Here is a 25,114-nt window from a genome sequence, read left to right as displayed (position 1 = left end):
GTAGTAGTCTGAGTCACGTGTTTATTCAGTCTAGTTGTGGCCATGTTCCCAGTCTTGTAGGGAGCCAACCACTGTTACGTCCATCCAGTTGTATGATTGGTGAATCTAATAACACCAGTTCATGATGAGTAGTATTTTAATCATTCACATAGTCACTTGATGTCTCATGGTCAGGAGTTCCATTTCTGCCAGGTACCACCAGCAAACCAGGAGCTGTTTTTCAAAGAAACAAAACATTGGTTGAGGAAGATAGATATTTACTCAAAAACCAAGGAATCTTGTTGTTATTCTCCTATTGGCACTTATGCCTCAGAGGCTTCAAATAATATCTCTACCACATGAACTTCCAATACCATTAGATCTGCTGAACCATAAGGCCCAACTGGTTTGCTTTGGGCCCCACTCAAAACTACAGTTACCCATAAAACAGGTAGGTAGGTCACCCAAAAGCACCATTTCGTCTCCAGAACCCAAAAAGCCTGCCACACATTTTGCCTTTTTCTTTACTGTGGTGGTGAAGAACACAACAGACTATCATTCACTTGAATGGATAACTTAATATGTCTCTGGCCATCAGACCCCATGTGGCAGGTCCTGAAAGTTTTGCAGCGTTATTCTTGCACCTTCTGGTAAGCATATGTCTTACCAAAGCACATACAGTGTTTACTACTTCCTGCTCTTCGGGCTCATTTAAAGTTCATTTCTATAATAGACCACTGTGATATTCTATGGCATAGCAAGATGATCCAGGTGTCTTTACCCTAGAATAGAAAGGTTGCACAGCTCTGAGACAAGACAGTAAGGGCTTACTGTTGTCCCTGTCAGTTTAATGCAATCTCCTTCTGATTTCCCTTAATAACTAGAATGGGGGTTGGGGGGCACTTCCAGACCAATACCTATATATCATATAAAAGTCTATATTAATTTCTTCCAATGAAGATACCACACCTAGAACAGCAACCCACAATTGGCATCTCTGCCTGATAAAACCTTTCAACAATCAGTCATTCTTTACCACACATCAGGTTTTTATACTGTCATTCCCTATGACCCATCTAGTGAGCACAAAGGGAAGTTAAGTGGCAATGTGGTATGAATCACTGTGCCAGCATGGTGGTACTAATTTCTACAAGTTCCCCAGGAGCACGGCACTTTTTGTACACTGTCTTTGGTGAGAGAGTGAGAGCAAGCAGTTATGAACTTCTTCATAGCCCTTCTTACTATAATAGCATTCACTTCATTGGACGGGAAACCAAAATGAGTCTGCTTCAGTTATTAAAATAAATCTATTCTTACTACACATTAAGAACGTATCTTAATATCACTTAAGTTTCTTAGGCCTTCTACTCTAACTGGTTCTCCAGGATTAGGTTTTGGGTCTCTAGGCATTAACATAAGTTAAGAGACAGTATCTAATAAGCTTCAGGAGGTCTAGTATTTTCCTTTCTCCCGGAAATGGCCACAAGAGAAGAATTAGGGCAATGATTCTGTAACTTGCTCACTGGAATAACCAGAGGAGCCTCAAAAAGTATCCAAGTCTGAGTCTCACTCACTGAAATTATGATTTAATTGGTTTGGATATTCTTGAGAATTCTAAGATGGTCTAAAGTACACACAGGTTTGGGAACCATGGGATTAGGAGAAAGTTCATGGTTCTATAACTGTAGCTGCATTGCAGGGTTTTTCTTCAAAGGGACCTAATCTTTCTCCACCATCAAAGGGTTCCACGTCTGTGACCTGGAAGAGATGCTTCAAATTTCATTATGACAACACAAGTTAGTTTAGAGTTTTCCCACCTATATGTGTCACATAGCAACTTAGTCAGGCTACTTAATCTATTAATCAATTTTCTTTCTTGTTATCATTTAACCATTACCACCTTTCCCTGAAAGTCGAAATACTCTGGTCAAGGTATTTCTTTGAATTATTATGCTAATTGTGCCCAAGAGGTCTCTGATAGTTTATGCCATCACATGGCCTCTACCACTTTGGGATTGCATTATTCTCTCCCGAGATCAGGAAACTCAGTTCTACCACAGCATTTATCACCATCAATCTGACAGAGGACAGCCACTTCAGAGCTCTTAGGGATGCTGATACTTCTGTCACCAACGCGGCCTTAATTACTTGGTGAAAATGGAGAATGTCTAAGGAGCCTTTGTATTCTCTTCTCTACAGTATGCCAGGGTATTTCTGGGATTCTGGAATTATTACTTCAAATTTGTAGGTCATTTATTATTTATAGACTGTTGTTGAGCCCATGCTTCATCCTAGCAAAATATTAATGCCCATATATGAGACGTTGATTCTCAGGTGAGTGCACCCATGCCAATAAATTTGCCTTGATAAGACCTTGTACTTATTCCCTTTGGTGTAACATCCTTAGAACCCACTTCCATATATACTCCTCAGGTTCCCACTGATTAAAACAGTAAGGTCTTTCATTCTGAGTAGGTTATCTTGCCAGAGCAGGCCACATACTCCTCTGATTAGGTGATCTTGAGATCACTAATCTCTGGGGATACTGTGAAGTGATGAAGGTAAGTTCTGAGAACAGGTACTAGCTTATGAGAGAGCTGTCCCAGTGCAGTCACTGAAAGCCTTTATGCAGAGGAGGCTAGTTTCCCCAGAGAGCAAAGGAAGTTTGAGGGATATGCAGATTCAGCATTCTCATCTTCATTCTGGTCTGCTCAAAAGTCTCCAATTTAGGGGCGCCTGGGTGGCTCAGTCAGTTAAGCCTCCGACTTCGGCTCAGGTCAGATCTCATGTTTATGGGTTCGAGCCCCGCGTCGGGCTCTGTGCTGACAGCTCAGAGCCTGGAGCCTGCTTCCGGTTCTGTGTCTCCCTCTCTCTCTGACCCTCCCCCTCTCATGCTCTGTCTCGCTCTGTTAAAAAAAAAAAATGTCTCCAATCTAGGTCTTACAATCCCATATCCTTCTTACCAATGCTCTACCCTTAGAGTAAGAAAACTGAAGAACTGAGCATTTTGTTGGTACTACAAATTTATTTTTTCTGCCCACTGCTTACAGGAGATGAAGGACTCCTTCAAAGCTGCAGTGGAGTTCTGACACTCTCCATTCATTCTCAATTACATAGTCATAGTTTTTACATTTTACTTTTTCCTGTGTACATTCCGTGTAGGTTCACAAGAGAGGCCTGGATCCACAATCTTAAATTACTATACTTACCACAGTGATACATTCTCACCTTCACTCCCTCCCATGATGGTAAGTATAACCATACCTGAAGCCATGGATCACCTGTGGTCCCTTTGTTTTTAGCAATGAAGTTACACTTGTGTTTGGATTTAGATATGAATGTGTATTTAATTCACCCTCAAAGGGCCCATTTCCTGTAAAAGCTCTCATACCAATTACTCATTCAGTCAGGGTTATAAAAAAAAAAAAATGAAGGCATATGTGAAATAATTTAAGAATGAACAAGACTGGTGAAACACATTACACTAAAATCAGGAACTTTGTTTTTTCGAAAGATGTCACTGAGAAAATAAAGACAAACCATGCTATGGGAAAGCTTATTTGGTATACATATAAGTGATCAGGAACTCATATCCAGAATATATAAAGTAGTCCTAAAAATCAGTCAGATAACAACTGACAACCCAACAGAAATATGGGCAAGTGACTTGAACAAGCACTTCAAAACAGAGGATCTCCAAATGGCAAATAACATAAAACAGTGCTCAGGCTCAATAATCACCAGAAGCATGCAAATTAATGCTAAAATGAAATGCCACTACACACCCATCAGAATGGCTAATGTTAAAAAGAGTGATGATACCAAGTGTTGCCCAGGGTGTGGAGAACATGAAACTTTCATATACTGTTGGTACGGATATAAATAACATAAACTTTGGAAAACTGTCATTCTTTATACAAATGTGAACATACCTTGAGATCAAGGAATTTTAATCCTAAGTATTCTCTCAAAGGAAATGTCTTCCCATTCACCCCAAGAGACATGTAAGAGAATGTTTATGGCATTATTATTGGTTAATAGCCTGAAAGTAGAAACAACCCAAATATCAACAGGATGGATAAATATATTTGGTGTATTCGTATAATGAAATATAGCAATGAATGTGAACTACTAGAAACAATATGATGAATCTCATATACATATGAAATACACACTTAATATCATTTATGTAAGATAGAAATCTAGGCAAAATTGGTCTATGGTTAGAAATTGGAAGAATGAAGACACTGGGGAGAAGGCAGGATAGTTACCGAGAAGCTGCATACTATGAAAACAGTAATACTCTGTTTTCTGAGTGGTAGATACAGTGATATTTTTAGTTTATGATACTTCAATTATTTTTATAGTATTCTATATTTCATTTTTTTAAAGGGTAGGCTTAGAAAGACTGGAACTATCTGTTTATACCTCCTTGCCCCTCTCCATTATCTCAAATACTTCTTCCTTCAAGGTCCAGTTCAGATTCCATATCTTACATGAAGCTCAACCATTACAGATAAAAGCAATTTATATTTCTGTATAGTTTTTATTACATCTCCTGGGAGGCAGTATAACATAGTAGAAACAGTACAGGCTAAGTCTGGGCTTCAATCTGTAGGCAAATAAAGGCAGGATAGTGACATGGTCATATTTGTATCTGCCTACCATAAACATTTTTAACAAACTTTACTTATTGACATTTCTTTGAATATTTGGACAAATATAAAACTCTATACAAACCTGTAATTATATGATAGAGTGTATAATATTTGCTCCCAATGAATAATGCTTCCTTCATTCATGCCTTTTTGTAATGTGCTGTTGCAGGAATAGATAATTGGGGGGGAAGCCCCCTTTCCTGTGTTACCTAGCTCACCAATTAATCTAGTCTGTTGCGGCAAAATCTACTATTGTGTCTTAACGTCCTTTCTTCTTCCTTCAGTATTAGAATGCCCAAGTTTAGCTTTGTACATTGCCACATAGCTAAAGACCATATTTCCTAGCCTCCCTTGAAAGTGTGGCCATATGACTATATTTTGGCCCATTAGTTGTAAGTGGAAATGATGGCTGCAGCTTTTATGGCATGCCCTTATGAAGAAAAGGTAGCTAGAACAAAAGGTATTTGTAGTTTGAAAGAATTTAACACACGTTGCCAGAGTGCTCTGTAAATAGGTTGAAAATTTCACACATATACCAGTAATGTAAAACAATACCTTTTTACCTGGTTCCCCACTAGCAAGAGGTGGTTTAAAATTTTGCTCAAGCTGAAAAGATGTTTCGCCTCACTCATAACAGGAGAAATACATAATAAAACTATACTAAGATTAAACATTTTCGTTTTTCAATCTCAAACCCAAAAGTTTGATAACATATTCTAATGACAGTGCTATACATTCCAACTGTTCTTTATACAACACTCATGGAGGAAAATTTGGCAATATCATCAAAATTACAGATACACACACATGCACAACTTGATGTAACAATCTTATTTCTTTGAATTTATACTACAGATATCTTGAACGTGTGAGACAAAGCTATGAAGAGGATTTTTCGTTACTACATTGTTTTTAAAAGCAAAAAGCTGAAAAAAATGTAAATATCCATCACAGAAGTTTGGAAAATAAATTCTGGCTTTTTTTTTTTTTTTAAAGAGAGAGAGAGAGTGCATGAGTCAGGGAGAGGAGAAGACAGGGTGGGGGGAGGGGGGAGGAGAGAGAGACCGGGCAGGGGGAAAGAATCCTAAGCAGGCCCCACACTCAGCACAGAGCTCAATGTGTGGCTCCATCCCATGACCCTGGGATCATGACCTGAGCTGAAATCAAGGGTTGGATGCTCAACTGACTGAACCACTCAGGTGCCCCAATTCTGGCATTTTTGTAGTGCAAATACGATGTAGCTGTTAAAGAATGAGTAATCTTATTATGCAGCTGATTAAATACTTCCAAGATGTACTGCTACCAAAAAAGTGAGATGTGGAACATGGTGTACGTTATGATAAGCTGCTTTTTAAAAAGGAGAATATAAATTTGTATTCGTGTAAGAGAGCTCTGGGAATTACCTCAAACCTATTAGAATGGCTGTTTTCAAAAAGACAAGTAATAACAAATGCTGGGAGGATGTGGAGAAGAGAACCCTTGTGCACCATCGGTGGGACTATATATTTGTATAGCACTGTGGCAAACAGTATGCAGATTCCTCAAAAACTTAAAAATAGAACTACCATATGACTTGGCAATTCTACTTCTGGGTATTTATTCAAAGAAAATGAAAGTGCTCCAAGGGCACCTGGGTGGCTCAGTCAGTTAAGCGTCCGACTTTGGCTCAGGTCATGATCTCACGGTTCGTGGCGTTGGGTTCTGTGCTGACAGCTAGCTCAAAGACTGGAGCCTGTCTTCGGATTCTGTGTCTCCCCCTCTCTTTGACCCTCCCCTGCTCATGCTGTCTCTCCCTCTCTCAAAAATAAATAAAACATTTTTTAAAAAAACAAAATGCTCCAAAGGATATATGCACCCCCATGTTCACTGCAACATTATTTACAATAGCCAAGATACAGAAACAACCTAAGTATACATTGAAAGATGAATGGAAAAAGAAAATGTTGTATATACAGAATGAGTAAGTTATGGAAATAAAAGCCACAGCATAAAGAATGTAGTCAATGATACTGTGTTGTATGGTGACAGATGGTAGCTACACTTGTGGAGAGCATTGCTTAATGTAAAAGTTTGTCAAATTAGTTTGTTGTACACCTGAAACTAATTTAACATTGTGTGTCAAATACCCTAAAAAAAAAAAAAAGAAAAATTCATGATCAAAATTTAAAAGGAAAAAAAAGAAAATGTCATATATGTTTAGAATGGAATACCATTCAGCCATAAAAAAAAAACCAATGAAATCTTGCCATTTACAACAACATTATGTGGGCATTATGCTAAGTGAAATAAGTCAGGTTGAGAAAGACAAATATCACATAATCTCACTTTTATGTGGAATATAAAAACAACCAACCAACCAGCCAACCTCAGAAACACAGAGAACAGACTGGTGGTTGCCAGATGTGGGGTGGGCAAAATGGGTGAAGGGGGGCAAAAGGTACAAACTTCCAGTGACAAATAAGTTTTGAGGATAGAATGTGCAGCATGGTAACTATAATTCATAATACTGTGTTGCATATTTGAAAGTTGCTAAGAGAGTAAATCTTAAAAGTCCTCATAAGAAACAAATTTTTGTAAAAGTATATGGTAACTAGACTTATTGTGGTGATCATTTCACAATATATACAAATAACAAATCATCATGCTGTACACCTGTACATAAGGTTTCATGTCAGGTATACCTCAATTAAAAAGAAAAAATGAATACCAGAACAAGAGAGACTGCAGAAGAAAAGGAAAAGATAAAGAAAAATTAAGCTTTAGGAAGATCCATAAGAAAACTGTGACAGTAGTTGTGAGATGGGTAAATAAATGGCATTGACATTGACACGAGAAACGACAAATGGGATATACATGTGGGAAACTTCAAAACATAAATCTATCTACACACACCACACACACATATTTGAATGAATTACCTATTCAAAAAGAAAATAAGTTTCCATACAGTGGATTCCTTATTTTTCTTTATGTGATTTTTGTAAAGTCAATTTACCCATCTGATTCTTTCTTCTACTGTAATTCAAGGATAAGATGTACTTCACAGTACTTTGTGAGCACTTACATGTGTGCATAGCTCAGAGCTGGTCACATAATCAGCATTTAATGTTAGCTGAATTAAAACAATGGTTGGGCAGTCTATTAGACCTAACTGGTGTCTCATGATTATTTAATTTTCATGTTCCTGATTTCTCCTGATTCTAAGCATCTTTTCACATTTGGAGTTACTCTTTGGCTGAGTTCATCTTCTTTGCTATCCATCTTTCTGTTGAACTGCATGTTCCCTTAATGTGTATTTCTAGAGGGTTTTGTACATTACAGATGTAAAAGCTCCTTATGAATATTTTTCAAAATTTATTGCTTATCTACTAACCTTAATTATAACTCTTCTATGCAGGCTATTCTTTTAATAATGACAAATGTCTTTTTTTTGAGAAAAATGTGTACTCTGCTGTTTTGGGGTGAAGTATTCTATAAATGTCAATTAGATCCAATTGACTAATGGTAATACAGAGTTCCACCGTATCCTCACTGATTTTCTGCCTGCTAGATCTATCAATTATCATAAGGGGGTGTTGAAATCTCCAACCATAACAGTGGATTTGTCTAGTTCTCTTTGCAGTACTGTCTACTTTTGTTTTAGCTATTTTAATGCTCTGTTCTTAGATATGCACATTAAAGTTTGTATCTTTTTGACGAATAGACACCTTTATCATTATGTAATGCTCTGCTCTATCCCTGATAATTTTCCCTGTTCTAAAGTCTGTTTGCCTGAGTATAGCAAATATAGCTTCTTTTGATTAGTATGATATTGGTGGGTCTTTCTCCATTTTTTTACTTTTAACCTGTATCATTCTATTTAAAGTAGATTTAGATCTGATTTCTGAGAAAATGGGGCACTACTAAGGGCTGTGGGCTCCTTCCTCCAAATCAACCCTAGGTAACTACAGAAACAAGGGAGCAAGGGCTTGAGGAATAAGATAAGAAACTGAGAAAACCCTGGGTCAGGAGTAAGTTTTTAAGTATTGTTCCTGGCACTTCTGTTCACTACTTTGGGACAATCAGTGTCCAACAATTGATTGCTACAGGTATCATTAGCAACAGATTCCCAGTATAGAATAACACAAAGTGTCTGTTGAAGTGAGTTGCTGATGAAAAGAGTGTGGGCTGAACAGATAAAATTGGGACATTCACTCCCAACTCCTTACCAAACCTCTAGGGTTCTGGTGGAATACAAGGGCCTTGAGTTTTATGGTACATCCTCACCAGTGGAGTTTTCAGGGGAAACAGTAGCAACAGAGATAGAACACTATAGCTTCTCTGTGGTGCCTGGATCTCTCTGCTCTCTAATACTTAAACTTGTGGGAAGGGATAAAAACTAGGGTCTACCCTTTTGCTCTTCCTCAATATCCATTATCAGAAAGGGTAGTAGAGAACAGAAGCTTATGAACCAAATATCTAAACACCTGACAAGTATGATCACTATATAACACACCAAGTTATACAACATATACCAGCTGAAGCAGAATTATAGGAATAAATGTAGACAGTTAATTTAAAAATTTTTTAGGGGGTGCCTTGGGTGGCTCAGTTGTTTGAGCGTCTGGCTTCGGTTCAGGTCATGATATCACAGGTCATGGGTTCGAGCCCCACGTCTGGCTCTGTGCTCACAGCTAGCTCAGAGCCTGGAGCCTGCTTCTGATTCTGTGTCTCCCTCTCTCTCTGACCCTCCCCTGCTCACGTTGTCTCTCTCTCAAAAATAAAATAAAAAACATTACAAAAAATTATTTAAAAAATTTTAAATATTAAACAATTAGTCATTCAAAAAAAAATGTTACTGAGCACCTACTAGTGTCAGGCATTGAGGCTTCATCATGAACAAAAGAGACAAAAATCTTTATTCTTGTAAATTTTATTTTCTTTTTTAAAATTATTTAAATGTTTTATTTATTTTTGAGACAGAGAGAGAGAGAGAGAGAGAGAGAGAGAGAGAGAGAGAGAGAGAGGGAGAGCATGAGCAGAAGGGGCAGAGAGAGAGGGAGACACAGAATCTGAAGCAGGATCCAGGCTCTGAGCTGTCAGCACAGAGGCTGACACGGGGCTCGAACCCACAAACATGAGATCATGACCTGAGCCGAAGTCAGAGACTCAACCATCTGAGCCACCCAGGCGCCCCACATTTTATTTTCTAGTGTTGGGAAATGGCATGAGGGACAAAAGCATACAAACAATTTATTATCTAACTAAGGAATAAGCCATTTTAGAAGGTAATATTTGCTATGAAAATAAGGCTGATTGGGACTGTGAAAAGGGTCACAATTTTAAAATGAAACTAAGCCTAAAATAGGAGTCAGGAGGATGTTGAGTGGGAGGTTAGTAATGTATGAAGAAGGAACAAGAAATCATAAAAAAAAGCCATGTGAGAATATTAGGTATGGAAACAGGAGTTTAAAGAACATCATAGATAAATTAAAATTAAATTAAATTAAAAAAAGAAACATCATAGATGGATAAACAACAGGTTTTATCAGATTTTAAGTTGCTTTTGAGGTACAGAATTTTAATATTTTTATGTAGTTAAATCTCTAGATTTTTTTCCGTTGTGGTTTCCTGTGTTTTCATGTTTGAAAAACACCTTCATCTAGAGATTTTTCAGTCTTAATTGCAGCATTTTAAATTATAAAATAATATTTGTACATGGTAAAAAATTTAAATAAAACAGAAGGAAAACAGAAAGTAAAAGACCTCATTAACTCCCCCTCATTATGCTTCCCAATCATTTTTCTATGTATTCTTCTGGAAATTTTCTATGTATAATCAAATATGTATATATACATGGTTTAAAAAATTTATAGCAGCTTGTTTTTCAGATTTTTATAACCTACCTTTTAATTAACAAAGCAGTCATTAACAAGTCATGCTGGATGCCTTCAATCTGAACAGCACTAGTCCATCCAAAATGCAGCTGTCTCAGATTCATTCCATGCACAGCACAAAGCATTAGATTCCGGTTTTGTTTGCCTAATTCATCATATTTGGAGTAGGCTAGTTCCATACACCTCTGAGTTATGTAAGAATCTGTTCTAACATATTAATGATTACATATGAAGATGACAGTAAATATGGAATTTCTAAGACAAAAAGGTGGCTTCCAAAAAAGAAAAGGAAACTTTGATGATCTACAGAATTAAGCTTTTTGTAATGTATGTATGCATATATATGTATGTATTTACTTCTTAACCGTAATATTTTTCTAGTTAATGACAGCAGAGGTATCTCAGTATAGATGGTCCTTTATGATGGTGTGACTCATGATTTTTAACTGCATGATGGGGAGAAAGCAATATGCATTCAGTAGAAACTGCAGTTCAGATTTTGAATTAGGATTTTCTTTTGGGCTAGTGATACTCGGGGTGATACTCTCAAGTGATGCTGGGCAGCCAGCCATGGAATCACCAGCATAAACAACCAATACATTTACAACCATTCTGTACTGATACAACTCTTCTGGTTTTCACTTTCAATACAGTATTCAATACATTAGGTGAGATATTATACACCAGGTTTTGTGTTAGATGATCTTACACTAGCCACTTACAGGCTAATGTAAGTGGTCTAAGCACATTTAAGGTAGGCTAGACTAAGTTATGATATTTGTTATATTAGTTTTATTAAATGTTTTCAACTTAAAATATTTTCAACTTATGATGGGTTTATTGAGGCGTAACATTGTAAATTGAGGAAGAACTGTATAAACTCATGGAATTATAGGGTAGATAGGCTGTTTCAAAGCTCATTCTATCCCAGTGTATGTCTCTAGGAATTTCCTAGTAGGTAATTCTATATACTGCTTGTTTTTAGTACCAGGAAGTATTATGGAAGATGATTTTAAAATAGTTTTACCATATGTTATTAATTTACCAATACCAGTTTTGTTTCTCCAGTTTTGCTTTTATTTCCAGTTTTGCTGCATTTCCTCTTAAAACTGTGGGTAAGGCAATGCAGTTAAAATATGGTTCCTCATAAAGAAAGGGAAGTATAATGTGAGAACACCAAACGCCAAAATCAAAATACTCTTTAGTAAGTTTTGTTTATCCCATTAAAAATGTTTGAATAAATAAATTAATAGGTTTAATAAAAGTTATTTTTAAGCATTTCCTTAGTTTCTCATGTAATAACCATTCATTTAACCCCAAACTATAGCCCAGGAGGGTAAGTCACCTGCAATTAATTTTCACACATACAGGCATACCTAAGAGATACTGTGGGTTCACTTCCAGATGACCACAAAAAGCAGGTATCTCAATAAAGCTAGTCAAATAAATTTTTTGGCTTCCCAGTACATATAAGTTATTTTATACTATACTGTAACCTATTAAGTATATAATAGCATTATGTCAGAAAAAATATGTACAAACTTTAATTAAAAATCCTTTATTACTAGGGGTGCATGGGTGGCTCAGTCAGTTAGGCATCCGACTTTAGCTCAGGTCATGATCTCACAGTCCGTGGTGGGTTCGAACCCCGTGTCAGGCTCTGTGCTGACAGCTCAGAGCCTGGAACCTGCTTCAGATTCTGTGTCTTTCTCTCTCTCTGCCCCTCCGTGCTCACTCTGTCTGTGTCTCTCAAAATAAAATAAAGACATTAAAAAAATGTTTTTAATCCTTTATTACTAAAGATGCTAATCATCATTTGAGCTTATTTAGTGAGTCAATCTCTGATCACAGATCACCAAAACAAATAATAATGAAAAAGTGTGAAATATTGTGAGAATTACCAAAATGTGACACAAAGACACAAAGAGAGCAAAAGCTCTTGGAAAAAATGGTGCTGACAGACTTGCTCTACACAGGGTGGCTACAAACTTTCAGTGTGTAAAAAATGCATTTATCTGCGGAGCACAATAAAAGCAAGCTATTAATTTCATCTTACTGTTCCAATCCATCCACCCGCAACTCCTGTACCTCTCTCTTATTGTGCGTTTCATATTTCCTTAACCACATGCCCTACTTTTTCTTGGTTTAATCCTAACTTAGGGCTACACATTCTTCATTAGCTTCTTAAGAAAGGACATATGAAACGTGTATTTTCTGTGACCTTTCAGGTTTGAAAATAACTTTATTCTAGCCCCATCATTAACTAACTAACAGGCTGGCTGATCTAGTAAATTACAATTAATTTTTCTTCAGAATTTGTTTCCAGAATTGCTACTGAGAAGTGCAACACATTAACCTTTGTGTGCAACACATGAAACCTGTTTTTTCCTCTCCATAAACTTGTACAATCTACTCTTTGTCTCAGTCCAGAAATCTGCGTGGGGTCCCTTTAAGCCTTTTATACTTACAGCAATCTTAAAAAGATCCCTAAAAGCCACATGTGGTTAGCACTGACACAGTGCACTGTCAGACATGCAGCCCAACAGCAGCCACTGTGACAAAGTACAGGCATAATAAAAAGAAGTGCTAACAGTGGTGTAAATAATTATGACGATGATAAAAGAGAACACAACTATGTGTGTATTTGTGCCAGGTGGGTTTAGTTGCTTTATATGTATTAATTCACTAAACTTATACATACAGTACAACTTTAAGAGGTGGGTTCTATCTATCTATCTTTTTTGTTTCTTTCTTTAACTAGCTTTAAAATTTTTTTAATGTTCATTTAGTTTTTAAGAAAGAGAGAGACACACAGAGTGTGAGCAGGAGAGAGGCAGAGAGAGAGAGGGAGACAGAATCTGAAGCAGGTCCCAGGCTCTGCGCTGTTGGCACAGATCCTGATATGGGGCTTGAACCCACGAACCGTGACATCATGACCTGAGCCGAAGTTAGACACTTAATTGACTGAGCCACCCAGGCGCCCCATACTATCTATATTTTTAAAAGTTACAAAATTTACCTCGGCAGAGCCAGAATTCTAGTCCAAACAGTCCAGTTCCAGGTCAGTGGTCTTAACTGTTATGATATACTACCTTCCATTGGTAGGTGGTAGTGTTTTTTTGTTGTTGTTTGTTATATTGCTTTTACTTTTCTTTAAGTTTAATTATTTTGAGAGAGAGAGTGGAGAGAGAAGGAAAGACAGAATCCCAAGCAGATTTGATGTGGGGCCTGATATCATAAAATGTGAAATCATAACCTGAGCGAAACCATGAGTTGGATGCTTAACAGATTGAGCCACCCAGGCTCTGCTTAAATTTACTATTATTACTATTATTATTTTTATTTTAGAGAGGGAGAAAGAATGAAAGCAGTGAGAGAGGTTTCGAAAGAAATAAAATCCCAAGTAGGCACCATGTTTAGCACAGAGCCCAATATAGGGCTCGATTCCACTACCTACCCTGGGATCATGACCTGAGCTGAAATCAAGTGTCTAACTTTCAACTGATTGGGCCGACCAAGGGCGCCTTGTTATATTGCTTTTAAATAACTTTTCTTGACAAAATAAAATGTTGGGGGACCTATGTTTTCTCTATTAAAAACCTTAATAGTTGGTGAAATCTAAAGACCTAAAGATCATCAGTTTCTGTGGCCAGTAGAGAGCAAGAAAAATGAAAATATGAGAAAATAACTGATGAAGCAAAGTCTTGGAGGATGAGCTCCAGAACACAGGGTGCAGGACACTAGGAGAGAGGGCTGACGCTAGTTATGGGGGGAATTACAGCCATCCTCAGGGATGCTGGTGAGGAGAGCTTCTCTTTTAGTTAGAATTCAAGGTCATCAAAGTTCAAAATAAGTCTGGTAGTAACAATTAGAGAAGGCTTAGTAAATAAGTAATGGAAAATAGTGAAGATTTGGAGGAATGGAAGAAGTAAATAAATCCAGGAATGAACTAACAGACTAGAAAAACAGAGATAGTTTCAACACTAAATACCTTGATAAAGTCAAAGATTAAGTTTCATAGGAAAAGGGAGTGGAAGATGTATAAACAAATATACAAGGTTGTGGTCAGAAGGTAGTATTTTTGAACTTAAGATCTCAAAACCATTGATGATGATGATGATGATGATATGGATAACCATTCATTAAGCACACAAAACAATTAATTATATCTAGTCATAACAACCATTAATAAATATCATACTACAGGGGTGCATGGGTGACTCTGTTGGTTAAGTGTCTGACTCTTGGTTTGGACTCAGGTCATGATCTCATGGTTCATGAGTTGGAGTCCTGCATCGGGTTCTGTGCTGGCAGTGTGGAGCCTGCTTCGGATTCTCTCTTTCCCTCTCTCTCTGCTCCACCCACCCCCCTTGTGTGCACACTCTCTTTCTCAAAATAAACTTAAAATATAAATCAAACAAGATTTAAATTTTATTTTTTAGGGGTGCCCGGGTGGCTCAGTCCGTTAAGTATCCGACTTTGGCTCAGGTCATGATGTCACGGTTCGTGGGTTCGAGCCCTGCAACAGGCTCTGTGCTGACAGCTCAGAGCCTGGAGCCTGCTTCAGATTCTGTGTCTCCCTCTCTCCCTGCCCCTCCCCAACTCATGCTCCGTTTCTGTCTCAATAATAAACTAAAAAAAAATTTAAGAAATAATTTTTTTTAAGATTTAAATATATTTAAAAAAAATGTTTATTTATGTTTGAGAGAGAGAGAGAGCACGCGTGTGTGCACATAGGAGTCGGAGAGGGGGAGAGAGAGGGAGACACGGAATCTGAAGCAGGCTCCAGGCTGTGAACTGTCAGCACAGAGCCCAAGGTGGACTAATACCCATGAACCGTGAAATCATGACCTGAGCCGAAATTTGACGCTCAACTGACTGACCCACCCAGGTGCCCCTAAATTTATTTTATGTTTATTTATTAAATTTGAGAGAGTGAGAGTATGCACACGTGCCAATGGCGGATAGAGAATCCCAAGTAGGCTCCACGCTGTGGGGCTCTATCCCACGAACTGTGATCATGACCTGAGCCGAAATTAAGAGTCAGATGCTTAACCTACTGAGCCTCCCAGGAGCCCGATAAGACTTAAATTTTAAAGTAAAAAGAATCTAAGAAACTATTCCCTATAATACACAATAAGAATTTTATTGGTGGGGTTAGGAACTATCTCCTTTTATACATTAATGTAGTTCATGTAATGCATCTTCTCTAAATTTTAAGATGAAAGAAAGAAAGAAAGAAAGAAAGAAAGAAAGAAAGAAAGAAAGAAAAGAAAAGAAAGAGGAGGAAGGAAGGAAGGAAGGAAGGAAGGAAGGAAGAGGAGGGAGGGAGGGAGGAAGAAAGATGGGTAGATCACAAACTTCCACCTACTGTTGTTCTACTTGGAAATAGCAAACCAGCTTTCTACATAAACTGTCAGGGGACCCAGTCACAAAAGAACTACATACTGAATAATTCCTTTTATATGAAGTTCAAAAACATTCAAAGCAAGACAGAATAGCCGGGGTGGTGGTGGTGGTAGGGGGACATGGTTGGAAGGGCCCAAAGCAGCTCTCGCAGGTGTTGGATAGATTATTCTGCATATACTGATCTGTGCGGTGGTCACACCAAATTGTACCTTAGGCACCTCAGTGTTGTAGTATGCTGTATCTCTTAATTGAAGTATTTACTTTTTAAATTCCTTCAAAGAAAACCTTTAGAAGCCTAAAGAATCTCACTCAACACAGCTTGTTTTGCCCTTGTCAAGACCACAAAGCTTTTAATTCAGAAACTAATATTTAGTGGCTGTCTCCAAGCTTTCCTTGACTTAATTTCCCTCACTCTTAACACACCCCTACCTCAATCATCGCCCCAAGGGTATTTCTACATCTGATCAGCAGAGAGTAACGATAACCCCTAACAGAACAGTCCAGAGGACAAGGATGTTTGAGAATGTTATATTCAAAATAAAAAAGCTTCCTTCCTTCACTAAACCAAAAGTAAGTTCCCAAAAAGAAATGGAAAGGAAATCCTAATGTAAACCACCTTTTTATCATCACTTTGTATATAATGTTCTATTTTGCTCTAGTTCATGATTCTGTATCTGAGCATTTTCATACTTTCCAATGTAACTGCATTTTGAACCGAGTAAAATCATAGAAACTTGGTTTATCTAGATTTGAATTCAACTAACTCTCTTGATGGTTATTTTATTTTTTTTGTGAAAAACCATCACATGCTAAAAATCAGAGTCCAGAAAACAAATTTTTTACTTTAAAATATCTTCCTTTCCTTACTTTAAAATGAAAATAACAAAGGAAAAATAAAGACGACGTACTTATTACAACTAGCTGTTAGCACTGTCACACAAAATGAAATACTAGCCCATGACCAGTTCGTTAGTATTATATGTTAATAGTCAGGTGGAGCTCAGAACCGTGAGGAGGCACCTTATTAAGATATCACACCACATACACAACACGCAATCACCAAGTGCATTACTATGTATATTTCACTTTGGTAAATATAGGAAACAAAGGCATGTTAAGGAAGGCGTTGCAATGAAGTGAAGCCGTCTCCTTTCAATCTTCAGTTTTTTAAAAGATATTAATAAAAATAAGTAAAATTTAAAGATCTTCACGGATACTTTAGCTTGAGGCTGAAATCCTGCATCATAAAAGGATGATGCTTTTATGCATCGCTTGAGAGGTTTATATTCTTTTACACTTTCCTAGATTTAGTTATAACCAAAAAAAAAAGAACTGATGATCTGCAGAAGGAACTTTAAGTATCGAAAGGAGGAGTATCAGGGGTCCTATCTAAACGGCAACCCCCCCCCCCCCAGGGTTGCACAAAACTGCCAAGTGGGAAAGCTTAATTTAAGCAGTTCCTAGTTTAGGTATTTTAACTTTTTTTTTTTTTTAAACCTGGCTTGTAGGGGCGAGGAACGAAGGGGGGCACCGCAAGGCAGACGGGGAGGGCGCTCTTAGGCCACGGCACCCAACCAGTTCCAGGGAGAAGGGGTCAGGCCGAGGGGGGCAGAAGTAAAAAGCGACGCCAGAAGAAACTCACTTTTGAAAGGCACTTTCCGGATGCAAAGCACGTTCACATGCCTTGTCTCACCGGACACACTATCCTCCCTGCTGGCCTCCAGCATCTACGGATAGAGGTTGAAGAGCCCAGCGAGAACGCAGGCCCTCTTCAAAACCGAGTTTCCACAAAGGCCCGCCCTAGTCATCCATTCCCGCGGCTCCGCACTTCGCGGCCGCGCGCGCCCCCTCGGCGTCCGCGGGGCGCGCACGTCACTCGCCCGCTGCCAATCGGAGCCCAGCAGGTCACCTCTCCTCAGGGGGCCCCCAGCGCCGCCCCCTCCTGCCGGCCGCTGGACCCAGGCCGCGACGCCCGGCGGCCGCTTCTGCTCTCGGCGCAGGCGCGGCAGCCCGCCTGAGAGCGGCGCGGGCTCAGAGGGGAGTGAACGCTGCTCGCGAGGATGGTGCTGGAGAGCGTGGCCCGCATCGTGAAGGTGCAGCTCCCCGCCTATCTAAAGCGGCTCCCTGTCCCCGAGAGCATTACCGGGTTCGCCCGGCTCACAGGTAACCTTCGCCTTCAGCCAGTCCCCATCCGTGCAAGTTTCTCAAGGTGGGAGGCGGGGTGGTCTAAACATCCTCGGGCTAAGGGGCGGGGCGGGGCTTGGCGAGTGGCGCGTTACCCCGTGACCCTGTGCGCAGTGGGCGGGGGTGAGTGCGGGCGCAGCCGCGGTGGAGCGCGAGCGATTCCACCTCTCGGTTTTTGGGGGCCCTTCGTCGTCTTCCTATCTGCTCTTTCGTGTCCTTCTGTGAAGCGAGACCAGGTTTTTGCAGAGAAGGTGCTGAGTTGGTGGCGGGCCCGTATTTTTCATCTCCATCGGTCACTGCGGTGTGCTTTTTATTTTAAAGTCGTTATCAAAGGTGCTGTGAATTAGGCATTCCCAGCTCTCGGTGCTGTTTTACCCCCAGCTTGTGTGTGCGCGGGAGAGAAGCAGGCACGCCAGTACGTATATGGCAGTTTTATTTGGTAACAAAAAAGGGGAGTAGCCTCCATTCCCATAGGGAAGACTTGAACTACCCCGAGCACTTTCAGTCAACTCCATTACTATGGGCCTGGAGGCAGTTAAGGTAACTTGAGGAAAGATCAGTTAGCCAGAAGGTTCAAAGTTCAAAAGCTAGTGTGATGGACCAGATCTTAGAAAATGAAATTTAATGAATATATGTAACATTCCGTGCTTACAATCCGTCCTCCACCAAAAAAAAAAAAAACAAAAAAACAAAAAACCCCCCCCCACAACTTAGGATTTCACATCAAAAGGACGAAAATTTCCAGAATGCAGTCAACACTTGGGAAACTTTGTTGGGAGTGTTACAGAATAAGTGGGATATTTGTAAACCAGACTGAGACTGATTAGGGTAGGGAGAGGGGAAAAAAACCCGACATATTGATTCGGCAAACTTAAAACTCCTGTCGTGAATGTCAGTGAAAGAAACACGAATTAAGATAATTTTGAGATAAATAGGGTTGCTTAGCCTGGAACAGCCTAGTCTGGAGTTCTATGGTAGCTGATAAAACGTAGCATTTGGAAGGCTTACTGGTGGAAGAAGAATAAAATTTATTCTATCTAGACTAAAAGACAGAACTAGGAACAAATTAGTGAAAATTATTGGGAAAAGGATTTCACCCCCAACACCGTGAAGGTTTTTGTTTGGTTGTTTTTTAAAGAGAATACTATTCCTAAGAAAGGGACAGTCTTTAAAAAATGAAGGTAGTCCAGTAATTTAGATGCAGTGAACTGGATAACGTACAAATCTGGAGATTCTTTGAATTATGGTTTGGTCGGAAGCATGTAAAAATGTTTTTTGAATTTATTTCAAGGGGGAGAAGGAGGGGGGCAGAGAACCGGAAGGCGGCTCCACAGCTGGATGTGGGGCTTGAAGTCACAAACCCTAAGATAATGACCAGAGCCAAAGTAGAATGCTTAACCGCTTAACCAGCTGAGGCACCGGGTGTCCCCTGAAAGCATGTAATTAAATAGAAAGTATAGTAACTGAAAAATTAACGTTAAAAGAAATATCTGAACATCAAAAGCAGCATAAAAGTAACATAAAATGAAAAAAAGTGTCAAATCAAGTATTTATAAACATCCGTCTTTTTTTGATCCTATTATTCTGATGGATTTTCAGCAGTTATAAAATTTTGTCTTTTTCAACCATTTATTATTGCTTTTACTTTAGAACTTTATATATTTACGTGTTTTTCATCTTTTTCTAACAACTATATAGTCTTTTAGATTAACATCATAGTAGGCTTAACTATTCCCCTGCCTCTGGATAGTTGGAATGTTTGTATGTATATATATTTTATTCATAAAATCCAGTGGTTAAGTAGCCCTGTACCAATTGTTAATTTTTTCTCCTTTGAATTATACCCTTGCATGTATTCACCAAAATGGTAATAAAGAATATGATCATTTGGTACCATTTGTTCCCAGTTGCCAACTGGGAATATTAATAATTTGCATATATTAACTGCCAAGTTTTAACAGTCAGAAAAGAAAAGGAAAAAAATCCCCTTACTACCCACCCTCCCACTCCAGTGTAACCTGAATTATGTGTGTTGATTCCATTGCTAGCTAGTTTTATATTAGTTTCAACTTTCTGTAAGTAGAATATAGTTGGACCAGTAGAAAGTATATTTTATTTAGTGGCTAGATTTTAGAAGCCTTTTTTTTTTTTTTTGCCTTAAAGATCTCCACTGTCAGCAAATATTTAATTTCTATTAAAGGCATTAAGAAAACTCAAACCTTTCCCCCCTTAAATCAGTAAAACATGGTAACTTTTTCAAAGCTATTAAATACTTAAAAGTGAGGACTGATTCTCAGAAATAGTGATAACTCGGATAAATGTCTTAAAAACATGTGTTTAAGTTCCATTACAATGTGTCTACACTATAGTTCTCATTGTATTGCTTATTTATTAGGAAACATTAACATGTTTGTAATAACTGCTTTATGAAAAATTGAGCTAGTCTGTTTCATACTGGACTGTGACAGCATAACAGTTGAAGAATCTCTTTTGGAGCACTTTGGAAGGAAATTTCGGATGACCAGATTCCACTCTGAGTCTCCCCTTCAGAGTAGGTTTTAGTAGCCAATTGCATCTGTCTGTCTTGATTGAGCTACTTACAGAATCCATACTTAGACTTTTGTTGAATCAAAAACCTGAAATAACTTTTCAGCAGTTGTTTAAAATGTCTAGGAGACCAAAAATGTTTCCATTTTCTGTGAAAATTAGAGCAAACAAAGTTACAGTTTACATTATTTTTGCCTGCTTTTTCTTCCCTATTTAGAGCTAGTGGGTTTTTTTTTTTTAAAGCAATAGACTCTCTCATGATGACTCTGCACTCTTAGTAAACAGTTGGAGATCCTTAATCACCATACACTATTTACAGACAGTTCTTATCTATCAGAAAAAACTTATCTATTTTTGTGTAGGTTACATTTTTAACAGTGCGGCTTTTAAGATAAGTTTGTATATTGCTTGGAAGTGTAGTCTGTTGGAATACTTTGACCTTTAAAAAAACTTTCCCTGTTGTGTAAACTTTTAAAATAGAACAAAAACAACAAAATCCTCCTAATGTCAGAAACAGTTTGCTTCTGGATTTAAAAGCTTGCTATGAAACTTTAAATATATAGCTTTGCCCTTCTTGACCCTGTTTGGTCTTTGAAACACAGTGGTTTTGCTCCTAAAGACAAAGCAGTGACTACCATGACTATCGTAATTTTTTTTCCAGACTAACACGAACATGTCAGAGCTGACAGCATTAAAGGCATTAGGTCTTTTTATCAGAAAGGACCACTTTTGAACAAAGAATTTAGAAGTGGATCAGAGTTGAAAACCTATATCTACAAGAAGACTTCTACAAGCATGTTTAAATAGTAACCTTATTTACAATAGTTCCAAACTGGGAGCAACCCAAATATCTTACGACAGGAGAGTGGATAAACAAATTATTATGTATTCAAAGTGGAATACTGATTAGCAATAAAAAGTAATGAATTACTACTGTTCCATGGATGGATCCCAGAAACTTTATGTTAAGTGAAAAAGCTTTGATGATATAAATCAGTAGTGGAAGGATAGACTAGAAAGGGCAGAAGGATACTTTCTTTGGTGATGGAGGATTTTGCATGTTTTTACCTATTTTCAGTAGAGGCTTATTTAATTGTCACCATTCAGAGATAAACACCTAAAATCTGTTTATTTTCTTGTATGTAAATGTACCTCATTTTCTTGTATGTAAAATGTACTTCATTTTTTTAAATGAAATGGAAAATGAGGTTTCTCAGGAATGTATAAGAAATCATTAAGTTCAGATTAGAAGTTGCATTTATTAATACATAAATAATAAAGGTTATTTCTAAAATATTAAAGAATTTTGGAGCACCTGAGTGGCTCAGTCAGTTAAGCTGCCAACTTCGGCTCAGGTCATGATCTCATAGTTTGTGCGTTCGAGCCGCACATTGGTCTCTGTGCTGGCAGCTCCGAGCTTGGAGCCTGCTTCTGATTCTGTGTGTCTCTCTCTCTGCTCCTCCTCCACTCCTGCTCTGTCACTCTCTCTCAAAATTGAAATAAACTTTAAAAAAAATTAAAGAATTAATTGAAAAACTGTTTTTGAGAATTTGGGAAGATATTTACATAGTTACTATAAGTTATAAAAGGTTTTTCCCCCTCTTCCTAGTTAGACCAACTATATTTAAAAGTTAGTGTAATTAAAGGGGCGCCTGGGTGGTCAGTTGGTTAAGCGTCTGACTTTAGCTCAGATCATGATATTGAGGTTATGAGTTCGAGCCCCACGATGGGCTCTGCTGACCGCTCAGAGCCTAGAGCAGGTTTTGCATTCTGTGTCTCCCTCTCTTTCTGTCCCCCCCTCCCCCCACTCACGCTGTCTTGCTCTCCTTCAAAAATAAGTAAACATTAAAAAAAAGTTAGTATAATTAAAGATTATCCTAGGCTTTGTGGGGAACAATTTCAGTCTCCTAAAACATTTTCTGCCGTCTAACTACTTTGCAGTGTAAAATTCCTCAAGTCATCAGGTATTTATTGAAGACTTGGTCCCAGAACTGTTTGACACAGAGACACTGTTCTATTCATAATAATGAATGGAAGAAAGATTTTTAAATTAATCATTAATTTCATTCTATTGGATTTTGGTCCTGAACAGTCTTTGTTAGGTTTTGAGTGGTAATAGTAAAACCATCCACTGAACATATCTTACTGTACTCTCTCTGGAGTCCAGAATAGAAATCATTTCTGTGTCTTACCTGTAAACGATACACAAGAAAATCTGTTATTAAATTATCAGCAACCAAGTTGCCAATATTATTTTTATAGTATTATATGCCACATTTTGAGAAGGCAAAAAAATCTGTCCTAGTTTCTTAGAATATAATTCCTCATTGAGAGCCATGTGTGTCTATATGTACTTTTACAAATGTTTTTATCAGTATTTGATTATATATCATGGTCAGGAATAGGGTGTAATAGATAGCCTATCTTTTTTTTTTTTTAAGTTTATTTTCAGAGAGTGCATGCGAGTGGGGGAGGGGCAGAGAGAGAGGGAGAGGGAGAATCTTAAGCAGGCTTCACGCCCAGTGTGGAGCCCCACACAGGGTTCGATTCCATGACTGTGAGATCATGACCTGAGTCGAAATCAATGGTCTGATGCTTAACCAGCTGAGCCACCCAAAAGCCCCCCATAGCCTGTCTTGTAAAAGTATGAATCAGTCCCGTCTGAAACCAGATTCTCTAAGGAGATACTGTACCTTCTTTTAACAGCATTTAACTTTCCAAAACCTTATGTTAAAATTGCTTGCTACTCAAGTTGCTTTGAAATGTTCTTTTCTGTGTACAATTTGTTTCTCTGATGGTAGTAGCTCTTTTAGTCTACCTTCTTAGTCTATTTGTTGTTTATCTTAATGGTGGGAAATAGAATATTGCAAAATTCATATTAGAACCCTGCTTGGTATTTTAATATTAGAGTGGTCTAATTTTTGTTTTTAACTTAGCGACAGGTAATTAAAAAAATTGGAAATAGGAAAATTTCACTGATAGAGAAGGAAAGTCTTTCTGAAGAGAAAAATTTGAAGTAAAGGAAAAAAAATTTAAGGAAATTCAAGCCATTTGTCCTCTTTGCTTTAATGGCCACTGCCTTAGTTTAAGCTTGTATTATTTGTGGAGGGGGGATTGTTTCAGTGGAATTCTAAGATTGTCTTGCCTCTTCCCCCCCGCCCCCCACTAACACCCTTCTCTGTTCTTCCCTCTGTCTTTCCACTAGTCCATTGTCCATCTGATACCATAATTCCATCTGAGTACATAAATGAACAGCTTTCCAATTACATTAATATTCAATGATATTCATTAATATCAATAGTTACCTTTTATGTACAGGGTAGATTACCTACTTATTAATGACCACTTCTATAGTCCCTCTTTTATTTTATCATATTCCAATGATACTGTTATGCTTACTTCCTCCAACTTTTCATGCACATTGTATCTTTATGCCTTTGCTTTTGCTGTTTCTTCTATGTGAAAGGTAGTTCCCCCTCCCATAAGCCTGTGGACTCCTTTAGTCTTATTTATCTTTCAGAAACTTGGTTAGGTGCCAAATCCTTTCTGTAAAGTCTTTGCTCATCCCTGTAGAGTTAGTCATGTCTTCTGTATTGCTTATTTATAATGGCACATACTATATAGTACTTAATCCTTTTTTTTTTTAATAGAGCTGTAGTCCATACTAGATGAAAGGCTTCTTTGGGGGTAGGGACTGTGCCTTGTAATTTTTGTATCTTCACCTGTCTTATCGCCTAATAATCCATCTATGAGGTTTTATATTTCTTGAGGGTGCTTAAAGTTGGTTTCTTAAATGTTTTAAACAGAATTCTTGTCTGTTAACTTACAGGTATCATTCATAGGCCTTGAACAAAGGAAAACAAGTGCATATCTAATAGGAGTTATCTTAAATGTCAGTTTAATGGCGTACAGACTCAATTCAGTTAAAATTAATTGAAGTCTTGGTTTGTATAAGCCTCTGTTAGAGGAGAGGGAATAGGGGAGGAGACAGGGCAGTTTCAGGGCAGTAGCTTCCTTTCACATAGTGCTCTATAGTTTTTCTAGTGGTTTCCAACTTCATTCCTCCCAACAATCCTGTGAAGTTGGAAGCTCTTTTACATGTACTCTTCCTTGTGCCTTGAAAGATTTTTTCTCAAGTCTTTGAGCCTCCTACCTTCTCATCTTTAGGTCTTGACTTAAAGATCTTTTTTTCCTTTCTGACTTCCTTACTGAAAGTTGGAGTCAACCTACTGCTTGGTCCCTAGGTTAATCTTTTTCTTTCTTTTATCATCCTCTTTGTTTCCTTCACAGCTCTTATTATAATCTAAAACTGTCTTGCAGCATCTGGATGGGTCAGTCAGTTAGGCATCCAACTCTTGATGTCTGTCTGCTCAGGTGATCATCAGTTGGTGATATCAGGCCCCACATTGCATCAGGCTCTGTGCTGACAGAGCAGAACCTGCTTGGGATTCTCTCTCTCCC

At 38.1% G+C, this 25,114-nt stretch overlaps 1 protein-coding gene and 2 long non-coding RNA genes across 3 annotated transcripts in view; 2 read left to right on the top strand and 1 right to left on the bottom strand.

Moving 5' to 3' along the window:
• Positions 1-18,166, bottom strand: LOC115294619. The gene is made up of 2 exons (XR_003910005.1): positions 17,565-18,166; positions 1-213 (listed from the first exon to the last, which is right to left on the bottom strand). It is a non-coding gene; the product is annotated as an uncharacterized LOC115294619 (long non-coding RNA).
• LOC115294625 lies at positions 1,918-5,608 on the top strand. Its single transcript, XR_003910007.1, has 3 exons — positions 1,918-2,313; positions 3,142-3,227; positions 5,493-5,608. It is a non-coding gene; the product is annotated as an uncharacterized LOC115294625 (long non-coding RNA).
• CISD2 (CDGSH iron sulfur domain 2) overlaps positions 17,813-25,114 on the top strand; it is an 11,625-nt gene continuing 4,323 nt past the window's right edge. Inside the window, exon 1 of the mRNA XM_029942590.1 lies at positions 17,813-18,085. Coding sequence (XP_029798450.1) covers positions 17,983-18,085 — 103 coding nt within the window. The 5' untranslated portion in view covers positions 17,813-17,982. The remainder of the gene's footprint in view (positions 18,086-25,114) is intronic.

The sequence above is a fragment of the Suricata suricatta genome, chromosome 1, assembly GCF_006229205.1.
Source record: "Suricata suricatta isolate VVHF042 chromosome 1, meerkat_22Aug2017_6uvM2_HiC, whole genome shotgun sequence".
In the NCBI taxonomy this organism is placed as follows: domain Eukaryota; kingdom Metazoa; phylum Chordata; class Mammalia; order Carnivora; family Herpestidae; genus Suricata; species Suricata suricatta.
This window is presented reverse-complemented; position numbering and strand designations above follow the sequence as displayed.